General features: G+C 34.8%; 1 protein-coding gene across 2 annotated transcripts in view; it reads right to left on the reverse strand.

Annotated features, from left to right (window-relative positions):
• Positions 1-164: 164 nt before the first annotated feature.
• The window catches only part of LOC127415027 (sodium- and chloride-dependent creatine transporter 1-like), a 62,696-nt gene continuing 49,062 nt past the window's right edge, over positions 165-13,798 (reverse strand). The window contains exon 14 of one of the 2 annotated variants that reach the window (XM_051653492.1): positions 165-314. In XM_051653492.1, coding sequence (XP_051509452.1) covers positions 312-314 — 3 coding nt within the window. In that variant the 3' untranslated portion in view covers positions 165-311. Of the gene's footprint in view, positions 315-10,056; positions 13,757-13,798 lie in introns of those variants that run through there. The other variant, XM_051653491.1, reaches the window with a different exon arrangement.

A 13,798-nucleotide genomic window follows, 5' to 3' on the forward strand; every position in this document is an offset into this window, starting at 1 on the left:
TCTTTGGCCGTCATGGAACACGTTGTATCATTAATAGTTTTGCATGACACATGTTCTGATAGATGTGCTTTTGTCTGCAAAAACATCCATCTCCCAAATTTTACAAGCCTTTAGAGTAAAAATCATTGTCAAACACAAAAATGAGGATGTGAGACCCAGGTATGTTCAACTCAAATGGGTAATTTATTGTACACTAAAAAACGCGCTTTTCAGCAAATCACTCTTATTAACACAAACACAGCTCAGAAGCTCGGCTTTCTCTCTCTCCGGGTCTCTGGCGTGGTCTCTCCTTTTATTGCTCTCCCCAGTGCTTACTGCAATCAGAAACAGGTATTAGACATTATAACGCTCGACCATGCCCCCGCCGCCACAAATATACTGTATTAAAACCATGGTTTCTGCCAGAAAACATGGTTACTAGCTTACTTTTCATAGTGACTACAATATTACTATAGTAAAACCATGGTTTCTGGAAAAACAAAAAACGGTTGGCCTACAACAGTCAAGTTTTAGAAACATGTTTTCCACATGTTTAACTATGGTTACTACAGTCTACAATATTACTATAGTAAAACCATAGTTAAACAATGGTATTTGTATAGTAAAACCATAACCACAAAATTATGATTTTTATTACCGTAGTTTTCATTTTCCTGTATTGTCACTGTTACAGAAATTCGAAATACTGACCCAATGGAATTCAATTCCCTAAACTACCTAACTACGCTGTTTTCACAGTTGCCCATCCATTACGACTCCGAGTCCAGTGAAAAGTTGGCAGCGTCCTGCCCCGCAGTCAGTACTCACTCAGACCAGAAAATCTTGTATCCTGCTATACCACGCTAGCAATTTTACCATAATACTCATCTCACATATATCTAGACTTATGCTGCAGCATAATAACTCAACCCGGACTCTAGTTTCTCCTCTGTTCGTTTTTTAGTGTACAGCCGGAGAGATCTCTTCACAGTAGAGACTCTACCAAAGAAAATAATTCAGAAGCTTTTATACATTATTACATACGTAACTCCCATAATATTTGTTTACTTCATTCTGATTGGTTCTAAGCCTAATGAAAAGTAAAAAAATCGCTCTCTAAGCAGATAACAAAGTAGAAGGTTCCTGTTTTTATTAGTCAAATGTCAATGTATAAAAAAACAGCTACACATTCAGCTGTGGCTGCTTGCAGTTCCTCATATTCCCAGACATACATTTCCCAGACATTCTTGCATTACAGATTTAAACACCTCTTTAATAGAAACATCTCTCTCTCTCTCTCTCTCTCTCTCTCTCTCTCTCTTAATTTAAAGTACTTTATTAGCATGATTGTGTTTACATACAGTATTGCCAAAGCATTAATGCACAAAACAGATAAGGACAAGACAAATAATAATAATAAATTGTTAACAAATATCAATAAAAATATAATTAAAATAAGGTGCCAGGTCATGAATAAAATAAAAACTATAACAATATACACGATACAATATAAAATAAGTATTTAACAGGACATTATGAACATTAAAAAAATAAAAAATAAAATACTGTGAAATGAAGTACATTAAGGCAGTGATTGGTTTCTGAGGGTGTGCACTTCAAAAATGAATTTTGCTGCAACTGATGCATGATTGTCCTCCCCCAGTAACACCTGCATTTGAACTGTTTCTGCTGAACTGGACAACTGTGGCATGAGGTTTGAGAGTTTGTAAAAGTATTTCTCTATCACCTCTGTAAATTTCTCACAGTGAAGGAGAAAGTGTGTCTCTGTCTTGACCTCACCGGTGTCACAGTGAGCACAGACTCGTTCATGTTTGTCTCTGTCTGCCTTTTTCTATGGCCAGACTGTGATCGCTGAGTCTGTATTTGGTGAGGATCTGTCTCTGTTTTGGATCTCTTACCATGTGGAGATATTCTGCTAGATTATACGTTCTGTTTAGGGTCCGATAACATTCCAATTTGCTTTGGTTTTTACTTTCATTTTCCCAGTGTTCCAAATATGAATCTTTGCTTTCTTTTATGATTTGGTTTATTGTGATTTGGTTTTGTTCAGCAGTGCTGGTCTGAAACTGGTGTTTGTTAGTTGTTAGTGGGTTTGTGAGTTTCAGAGCCAGCTGACAAAGGGGACTGGTTTTATGCTTCAACTCTTGGGTTTTAAGGGCTTCATGTTGCAGTATGATAGGGGAACTTGAATTTAGGTGTGTCCAAAATTTGAGGGATCTATTTTCAATATGTATAATTGGGGGCTATCTGCCTAGTTCAGCCCGGCATGCATTAGTAGGTGCTATTCTCTGAACTCTTAGAACGTTTCTACAGAATTCCGCATGCAGGGATTCTACGGGGTGTTTGTCCCATCTAGAGTAATCTGCCAGACAGAGTGGACCCCAAACCTCACATCTGTACAGAGCAATAGGCATAGTAATACTATCAAAGATTTTACTCCAGATTGTTACAGGAATGTCTATTTGGATAAATTTGCCTGTAATATCATAGAATGCTTTTCTAGCTTTCTCTTTTAGTGCATTCACTGCCAGACCAAAACCCCACCAAAGCACTGATTTTTAGACTGAGGAAGTCGTAGTGTAGGTTGTGTTCTATTGCAGTGTTTCCCAGAGTGAATGTGTATCTGGTTTCCTGTAATATGGCTCTTTTCTGGAAGATCATATTTTTAGTTTTTTTCAAATTGACTGTCAGGGTCCAGTTCTGACAGTAGTTCTCCAGCAGGTCCAGGTGCTGCTGTAGCCCTTGTGCAGTAGCTGACAGCAGCACCAGCTCATCTCTATAGAGAAGAAACTTAACTTCAGATATATTTAGAGTAAGACCGGGTGTTGCAGATTGTTCCAGAAGCACTACTAACTCAATGTAAAAGTTGAACAGAGTTGGACTCAAAATGTTTTTTTTTTTTTTTTTGCTTTCAAATGCTTGAAACACAACAATCTATTACATCACTATGGTTTCACTATGAATATCATGAATAAATATGGTTATTTTAGTAAAACCATGGTAAATTTATTGCGAGGGAACCAAGGGGCTCAGGATAGGGAGGGAATTTTCCTTTTTGGAATAGCTTTGCATTCCTTCGCAATTATGTTGAATTCTCTCCAATAAATTAACCATGGTTTACTATAGTAATATTGTAGGAAAAAAAACTATATTCACCATTTTTTATTATTTATTTTTTGCCAAAAGCCATTGTTTGGATACAATTAACCATGGTTTTACTACAGTGATACTCTAGTATAGTAACCATGGATTTAGTATAGTAATATTTTATTAACCATGATTGTAGTAACCATATTTTATTTTTAGTTTATTTGAGTTTTTCTTGGCAGAAACCATGATTTTAATACTGTAATATTGGAGTAACAACAGCTATAGTTACAATGATTTTCTTTTCTCTCGAAAACCATGGTTTGGATACAATTAACCATTGTTAATTCTGTAAGGGTTAACCAAAGTTTTATTTTTCATTTTCCTGTATAACTATGGTTTCACTATGAATATCATAATAAAAATATGGTTACTGTAGAAAAACCATGGTAAATTGTGGTTAATATGATTTTTACCACAAATACTACAGTTCAACTATGGCTACTTTGTAGTAAATAGTTAATTTATTGCAAGGGAATGCAAAACTATTTGAGAAAATAAATTCCACAACAATCCTAAGAAGCTCTGTACCATTCACTTACATTGCATATATAATTTTTTTTTTAAACAATTATCCATAAAATGAAAGCGAATGGGAACTGAGGCTGTCAAGCTCCACAGTTCTGCCTAACATCTCCTGTTGTGTTTCATGGAAGAAAGCATGTCATGCGGGTTTGGAAAAATATGAGGGTAAGTAAATGGTGAGAATTTTCATTTTTGCCTTTAAGTACAAGAGTAAGTTGCCAAAAATTCATTTTGCTTTAACAAATTTATAGAACATTAAACATTATTACCATGGACCATGAATTATTTAAACCTTTTTGCATCATGCCCTTGCGGAGCTTTTTCAAATGTAGGCATGTACCTGTTGGAGTTTTGGTAAACTTGTCTTTTGCTAAATGATTCACAACATAACACATGGGTCATACTGAAGTTTTGCCCCAGTTCCATGTTTGCAGAATATTTCTTCTTGCATTTCTGCATTCATACTATTTTGTCAGTATGCCAGTGTTCCAGTTGTTGAGCTGCTGATAATAAACAAATGATGTGTTGTGACTGCTTGCACTTTAGTCTTTCTACATACCATGGTACTACAGACGTAACATTTGGGCTAAAGTCTCATTTGAGAGTTGTGAAGTACAGTATGTGCTACAGACCCAGTTAGGACGTGGCAAGATCTGCTAATATACTACTACAGTATTTGCTGTATAACATATTCTGTTATCAGTCTGCATCTTTTTCCCGTTTGAAAGCAGTCTATAGCAGGCCCGAATCAGGAACGGTTATGCCAAACCTATGTTACATAACCACATATTATTATGTAATGTCTACACAAACATGTCATGTTTCAATCAGTGTCTCACTATGCATACAGTAGTCAAAAATACAATAGATCTTTCTTTTTTTTACAATGATATACAGTATAACTAATATTAGGTCACTTAAATGCACGTATATTCTCTGTTGCTGTACCATACTGATCTAGTATTAAAGGTTAAGTGCAATTTTTTTCTAATACCAGCATAATGTACAGAGTCAGCTATATGTAATCCATTTGTAGATAGACTATCTGCTTGCCCGTCCAATAGAATATGGGGGGAATGTTCACGGAAACCTGTTTGAAACTTACTGTAAATGCCTGTTTTGTGTTTTGTGAAATTTTCACTGTAAAACGAGACCTGATAAGACCAAACTCAACCAGCCTGGTCTCATGGCATCACGTTAGTGTACCTACAGTTTTACAAAATTATTTTTACGTGCCTTGTTGTATGTATAACAGCAGTTTCCTGGTGAAATGAACACTAGAGGTGCTATAACAACAAACTTTTATTCTTTTTCTCACAAATGACAAGTAAAACTATTAGATTATCAGTTCATAAACACTTACTTTTTGCACCGCTCCTCACATAATGCTATCTTATGACTTCAAAACTATAGCGCATAACCGTTTACACTGAAGAAGGCCTTGGGCCGAAACGTCTGTTTTTATTCTCCTGCTGCTGTTTTTAGACAATAAAGAACCACTATTTTTTGTAAGACATCTCCTTCGTTTTGATTCTCTTGCATGGACTTGATCGTTTGGTCATAGCACCTGGATCAGCTGGGAAATGTGGTGATTACCTCTTTTTTTAATTGTTTACATAATGACTACATTTACAAGCTTGTTCATGCACAATCAAATTGGCCGGTAGGCTCAACTGATAGAGCGTTGCACTTGCAATGCAAAGGACCGGCGTATGAGTCCTGAGTCACGAGTTGGCATGTCAGCTGAAAATGTTATAAAAGCACAAAAATATGTGGTTGCTTCAGCGATTGATTTTTTCATGTCACATTTACTCTTTATGACACTATTGGTTAGGTTTAGGTTTCAGGTTTAGGGTGGAGATGTAAAACTCAACTGGTAAAACTGGTTTTGTTGATTTAAAACTCAATAGAGCATAACCTTTAAAAACCTTGTTTGTTTGAGAGAAAATTTAACTCGCATATAAAAGCAGCACACAGTAGACATTTCACCTCGGAACTAAGGCTATACGTGTAAGGAACCACGTAATATCATTTTGCAAAAATGACGCCACTACATGCAAACATGTGGTGAAGTGAGTGGGAGCTGATTTCAGCTGTTGTGCTCCTGAACGCCTGTCTGTTCCAAGCTCTGGACAGAAATAGAGCAGAGTAGCTCAGCTAAACATAGTCAACAAACTTCTGCCAGCCACAGTCCCGGCTTAATATGGCAGCTGTGCACTCCTGACAAAATGGGCATTTGTCTTTAAAACCAGTCTGAACTGCATTGGTATGATGACTAGCCCTCCTATCCGTCCTGGTGAACAGGACTGAGGACAACAACAAGACAGCCAGGAAAATTTATGTGATCATCTTGTGTATGGTAGAACTAACTGTAAAATCTTGACACAAACAGCCCTTACAAAAATGCACTGAGGTAATTAGAGTTTCTGTTAGGCAGAATGACAGCCTCAGTCACCATTCACTTTCATTGTGTGGAAAAAAGATGCAATGAAAATGAGTGGTAACTTGAGACTAACCTACTGGCAAAATACCACCATTACTATAGTTCATTTCTACAGTTAAAACAGCTTTAAGAATATTTCTGTAATTCAGTTATCACAAAACGATAGTAGTATGGTACCTATGGTTACCACGGAAAATCTTTGTAAGAGTGAGTCAAGTGCAAAGACATTTTTAAAGTCAACATGAAACAGTTTGTAGCCCGTTTTACTTCTGTAATCATCAGGAATTGCTTGGATAGTTAAAAGTGGGTGCTTCATACCAATTGCAGTGCACGTTATTATATTTTGGCAAAAAAATTAAATAAAAATCTTTGAAATAACAGCGGTGTTGGCTGTAATCTGATTACAAATTAATTCGTTTACTGTAATCTAATTATTTTTATTCAAAAAAGTAATGTAACATTTTAAATTAGTCTAATCAGATTACAGCTACTTACGTTAATTACCTTTAACCCTCATATTGCGTTCGGGTCATTTTTGACCCGGGAGAGATGGATAATTTTTAAATACCACATCGTTTTTAGAATGGGAAACAAACTTTGGGACTTTGTCAAGACTATCAAAATACACATATTTCCATTTATTTATTTATTCCAGGTTTTTTTTATAAAATTGTTAAAGAGATTTAACCATTTAAAAAAAGTAACATCTTTTGTGTTCGCAGGGTAATTTTGACCCGGGTATCAATTGTGGCTTTACACATGATATTATGTTGAGATTTTTGTACATCTATGAATAAATTTTTTACATATAAACACTTCACTTACATTAAGCCTCTTTCACATACTCTCTCACATTCTTTTTCTCTCTCTGGGACTGCATCTTGTTTACAAACATGCACATACACATACATTCGCACGCAGACACACACACATCCTGCATAAAACAGACATGACATATAACATGTAACAATCATAACAAATAAACTAAATCAAAGGTACAACCCCAATTCCGAAAAAGTTGGGACAATATGAAAAATGCTAATAAAAACAAAAAGGAGTGATTTGTAAATTATATTCACCCTTTGCTATATTGAAAGCACTACAACTACACATTATATGATGTTTTACTTTGTGAATCTCATTGTTTTTTGAAAATGTCAAATCAGATGATTGCAACACGCTCCAAAAAAGTTGGGACAGTCGAGTGTTTACCACTGTAAAACATCACCATTTCTTCTAATAACACTTATTAAGCATTTGGGCACTGAAGACACAAGTTTGTTAACTTTAGAAAGTGGAATTTTACATTTATGCATTTGGCAGATGCTTTTATCCAAAGCAACTTACAGTGCCCTTATTACAGGGACAATCCCCCCAGAGCAACCTGGAGTTAAGTGCCTTGCTCAAGGACACACTGGTGGTGGCTGTGGGGATTGAACCAACAACCTTTTGTTTACCAGTTCAGTGCTTTAGTCCACTACACCACCCTATATTTTCCCCCATTCATCCATTATGTAGGTCTTTAGCTGCACAACTGTACGTGGTCTTCGTTGCTGTATGGTGTGCTTCATAATGCGCCACACATTCTCATTTGGAGACAGGTCAGGACTGCAGGCAGGCCAATCTAGCACCCACACTCTCTGCTTACACAGTCATGCACTTGTAATCCGAGCAGTATGTGGTTTGAAGATGTCCTGCTAAAAATGCCGGGACGTCCCTGGAAAAGACGGTGTTGGATGGCAGTATATGTTGCCCCAAAATTTGTACATATCGGTCTGCATTCATGGTGTTCTCACAGATGTGCGAGTTACTCATGCCATTGGCACTGACACACCCCTGGCCCATACAGACACTGGCTTTTGGACCTGATGCTAATAACAGCTTGGATGGCCCTTTTCCTCTTTGGCCCGGATAACACGACAGCTTTGTTTTTCAAAAACTTTTGGAACTGTTCTACTTTCCATCTAAGATGAGACCGAGCCCAGAGAAGTCGGCAGAGCTTCTGGACAGTGTTGATGTATGGCTTCTGCTTTGCATAGTAAAGTCTTAACTTGCATTTGTGGATGCTGCAGTGAGTGGTGTTGACTAACAAAGCTTTACTAAAGTAATCCCAAGCCCAAGATATCCACTACAGATGAATTAAGTTTTTTAAGACAGTTATGTCTGAGGGGTCAGAGATCATGCGCATTCAGAAGTGGTTTTCGTTTTGCCCTATACGCACTGAGATTTGACCAGATTCCTTTAATCTTTTAAATAATATCTTGCACTGTAAAGGGTGAAATGCCCAAAATCCTTCCAATTTGTCTTTGGGGGAACATTGTTCTCAAAGTGCTGGATTATTTGCTGAAGCATCTGTTGGCAAATTGACAAGTCTTGAACGATCCTTGCTCTTGAAGGACTAGGCTGTTTTTGGAGGCTCCTTATACAGTATACAGTACTAAGACACAATTGTCTCACCTGTTTAACATCTCCTGTTTCACATCGCCTTGTTATTTCAACTTGTCAAATTGTTATTAGTCTTAAATTGCCCTCGTCTCAACTTTTTTGGAGCGTGTTGCAATCATCTGATTTGAAATTACTGTACATTTAAAAAAAAAAAAAAAAAAACAAATTAAATTCACAAGGTAAAACATCATATAATGTGTAGTTGTAGTGCTTTCAATATAGCAAAGGGTGAATTTAATTTACAAATCACTCTTTTTTTTCATACTGTCTCAACTTTATCAGAATTGGGGTTGTACTACTGTCTAAAGGGGGTGTGGCGAGAGCAAAAGGTCATGTTCTCTTTAGTCCAAATAGAGCTCGAAAGAGGAAATTGTCCACATTTTACTCTGCAGCCATCTGATGCTAAACCAGCTTACAACATACTCACGCATCAACATTCGGCAGTTCATGCAAATAAATAGAATAGGTTTAGCTTAAAAACATAGTAAAGAAGTATTAATGCTGTATACTTATATAGTTGTACAGTTGTTTTGATGAAGTTTAGTTGAAAAAGAATATGTAGGTTTCATAACTTTTGACCACCAAGTTGTATTTAGCAGTTATGAGTAATAGAAAATTCATGTAAATTACTAGTAATTCTCACATTAGATGCTAATATAAATTGTATATTTAGAGAAAAAAAATATGTCTTCACATGTATCACACTGGTTTTTCTGTAGTTAATGTATATTTTGAAATGTCAAAGAATTTCTACATTTTATAAAAAAAAAAAGAAAATGGCGTATTAATAACTTCTATATTTGTCAGTTATCAAATATAAATCTTTTTACATGTATGAACAGTTAAGGACCTATTAATTACTTACAATATAGTTTTAGATGAAAGCCATCAGTTTATGAATGGGTTATAAGCTTGAATTCCACCGGGTCAAATTGACCCACGAATGCAAAAGGTGTATGCAGATTCTGACTGCAGTAGGAGGGTCAAGTTCATTACTTGGGTTACAAATATCTCTAAAATAATATTAAGTAAAAATACATTTAAAACATGAATTATTTATGTCTCTTTACATTTTTGTGACAGCTGAAGAATGCTGAGTGTATGACATTAGTGCGACAATGAAAGCAGGAAATAGATATTTTCAATTCGTTGAGTAGAAAAAATCTTTTCTGTGAAGTAAAAAAAAAAAGTAACTTAAAAGTAATTCGTAAAGTGAATGCTTTCCCCATTAAGTAATGCATTGTGTAATCTGATTACAATTTTAGTTAAGTTATAAGTAATTTGTAGTGGGTTACTTTTTTGAGTAACCTATCCAACACTGAATAACGTACAATAGGGTCAAATGTATTTTCATTTTGACGTTAAAGATTTTGCTTCATTGAAACACACAACCCAAAAGTTAGACATGCTCATTTGTTGTGTTATCTTGTGGGGTGTTGTCAACATTTGCAACATCCAACATCTGTAGTTTGGTGACAACAAAAAATGCAATGACATATTTTTCATGGAGTTAGTTTATTGCCATTTGTTGCTTTGATTTAGGCAGGTGGAACAGCACAAAGCCCTCCTTACACTGAGAGGGATACTGTTAGATAGATGGAACACTAACATTTACTGTACACTTTACCCTAATTACTATGTTAGATTTAAAAATGGCAACCATGGTTACATCACAGTATGTTACAAACCACAACAATGAAAGACATCAATGAGCTAATTACCAGGTCAGCAGTGTGAATTTTCAAGACAGTATCCTCACCCAAAATGCTTTGCACTGTTTCTCATTAGATGATTCTTTCAAGAGCTGCTTAATAATTTCATTCTACTCATATTGCATCCACTCTATTAAGATTTTGGAATTCTGCAACTAAGTTTAAACCATCTCACAAAGGATTGTCATAGTCTTTGGAAACAGCATTTTTCCCCTCTAGACTGGAGACTAATGGACCTTGGTCAGCGTAGACTGCATATTATTATCTTTGATGTAAGGAAATATGGTGTCTACCCCGGCTTAGGTACATCGAGTTAATAAATGAATGCATTAGAGCCAGAAAAATCTGTACTGCAACAAAATTTGAGATAATTTTTTGTATTAGCTGTGATACATTCCCTTTAAGGATTTTTTTGTGTAATTTTTGTTTCCTATCTCGACCAGCCTCATTCTCATTCAAACTTTTCGTGCAAAGATACTGTCGAGAACAATTTTGGCAGAGCACAAGAAATGACACAAAATATTCTTTTCTTATTTTGTTAACATGTATATATATATTTTTTTCTAGATAAACATTTCTACATTAAACATTACTAATCACTATATAATAATTGATCTACTGACCAACCCAAGCTCTTATTTGGATGGAAAGAAAAATGAATGTTTAAAATTGTGTATATTTTTTTAATTGTTTTTTGTCTTTAAAATATAAATAAATCTATGAGTGATCAGCACTTAAAGGGATAGTTCACCCAAAAATTTAAATTCTGTCATCATTTAAAACCCATATGACTTACTTTATTCTGTAGAACACAAAAGGAGATGTTATACAGAATGACAGCCTTAGTCACCATTGACTGTCATTGCATTTTTTTCTCTCCGTACAATAAAAGTAAATGGTGACTGAGCTAACAATCCGCCTAACATCTCCGTTGTGTTCCACGCAAGAAAGGAAGTCATATGGGTTTGGAATGATGAGAGAATTTTCTTTTTTGGGTGAACTATCCATTTAAATTTGACTTGTTGTTTGCAGATTGGCTTGATTAATAGGACTAAAACTGTTAAAGCATAAAACCTTTTGTAAACCAGTATATCTAAATTTAACCCGGTGGGGAAGTCCAGTTCAGTGTAACGTCTTCAGATTTCTTAGTGCCACTTAGAACATTTCATTCTCGCTAGAGAAAGTCACAAATGCATGTTCACCTCAAACAGGGAAATGTTTTTGCCTCCTCAACGGGTACATGTAAATAAAATGTCTTATATATAACTTTTTCTGTGTTTAAGGGGTAAAAACACTGAATTGCCATTTCTGAATTAGGAAGGTTTCATTTTCCCTCATAAATTTGTGAATTGTACAGGTGCAGTCTAGCTTCATGGGTATTACAAAGAGAAGAAATAATAGGCAAAAACACAAGTAAACGTCTTCTCCAATTTAGGTGATTTGTTCAATGAGAACCAAACTGAGCTGGATTCTGGGTGGTTGGCAGAGAATACTGGATTTTTACACACACAAAGAATCTAATACATTTAACAACTGTAGCACTTGATATTCAAAATATAATAATTTTCTTGTGCTATCTGTCTCATAGTCCTTCCTGCAACTGCATTGCAGCATTTCAGTAATAATTCCCACTCCATATTTTTATCTTTATCAAAAGTACATACAGCATCAAATGTTTAAAATATAACACACAGTTATCCAATATGTATTTATATATGCATATAAGCAAAATAAAAGCCTTCACAAAATAAATCTCTGATTTATTTTACATTATGTAAAATAAAAACAAACCAAAAAACATTCTAACACGATTAAAAAGTGCTAGCAGATTATTTTACAAAAATGTGCAAATGTATTCTGAAGCCTTACATTATACAGTCTAATTTGTACATTCTGATTACATCTACGATGCCACAATGATTTAGTATATGTGTTGTGACTTCTAAAGGGCAGAATTCCCACAGGTCGGAATGAGGTCAGTTTTCCGGGACACCTCGGTAAAATCTTGGCTATTTGTCCATGGGTTCTCAACTTAAGACAATTGAAGGCAAAGTTTGGCAACTATGTGTCAACCTACAACGTTTACCTGCGAAAAACAGCACAAGCACCTGACATTGGAAAAGTTTTGACTTGAAACTTTGGATTGATTTTGAATTGATTTTATTGACAAATCATTGTTAACATTCGTTTTTTTTTGTTTTTGTCTTCCCATTTAGACAAATTGCTTTAAACTGTAAAATATGTAATTACTGTTACCATTGTTATTGGATATATATATATATATATATATATATATATATATATATATATATATATATATATATACACACAATAGTGATGGTGCTGTTTTTTACATCAGTAATGTCCTGACTATACTTTGTGATCAGTTGAATGCCACTTTGGTGAATTAAAGTACCAATTTCCTTCCGAAACAGCAAAATCTGTACATTATTCCAAACTTTTGGCCAACAGTATATATATATATATATATATATATATATATATATATATATATATATATATATATATATATGTATATATGACATTATGATAATTTTTTTTTTTTTTTGGCATTGATTTTTTTTCAAATGCCTAAATATCTTTCTTTGGATGTTTCAATGACAATTTTAAATCATAAAAATGAAAAGGAAAAAAAATAGTCTGAGAACATACTAATACTGGCACTCAAATTCAAAATATAGTACTCAGATTGGATTAAATGCGACTATGACTTTCAAATTCAAAATGTCTGCAGTAAAAACTCTCACAGTATATTTAAGCTGTACTAGGTAGATGAGATATTAATTTATGGCAACCGAAACCATCTTCTGACCAACAGAGATGGAAAATCATGCTCCATTTGGCACATATATCTAACACAGTGATATCATGCTCAAGGTATTGAGGTCACCTGTCTCAAACGAAGACACATCAAGCATATCTACACTCTTTACACTCTTTAGAAATAAAAACGCATGTTTGGCAACTATATGTGATCTTATCGATGTGACACATATAGTTTGATTGCTAGTATGAACGTAAGATTTATTCTTGGTTATTAAAACATCTTTTTGATTCTTGATTTTTGTTGTTCTAATTAGTAGCATAAATTATTTTAGTTTAAAAAAATAATCTGCACAAGATTTTATTAATTTAAGAAAGTGGATTGCTATTTATCATCCCACTTTTGTGGATATCGTTATGGGCCAGATTGTGTCAAGGATGTATTGGTAAAACATTTGTAGCTAACATTGCATTTTGACTATATGCTTCTCATTTGGATATGTTTTATACTCATGTGTCAGTGCAAAGAGACCATTGACATGTTCAAGAAATTGGCCTGTGGGAATTGTGCCCTTTTCTGATTTGATGTACTACACCAAGGTTAACAATTGACCCAGGTGCCAAGCTATGTGTTGTCAGATTAGACACTATATTTTCCCCTCCAAAGACATGCTGATTTTGCCCTGCCAAGTGTGGATATCTGCAATAAACATTGCACATAATGTTTTTAGTTTAGGTTGCA

Source organism: Myxocyprinus asiaticus, chromosome 24, assembly GCF_019703515.2.
Source record: "Myxocyprinus asiaticus isolate MX2 ecotype Aquarium Trade chromosome 24, UBuf_Myxa_2, whole genome shotgun sequence".
Taxonomy (NCBI): Eukaryota; Metazoa; Chordata; class Actinopteri; order Cypriniformes; family Catostomidae; genus Myxocyprinus; species Myxocyprinus asiaticus.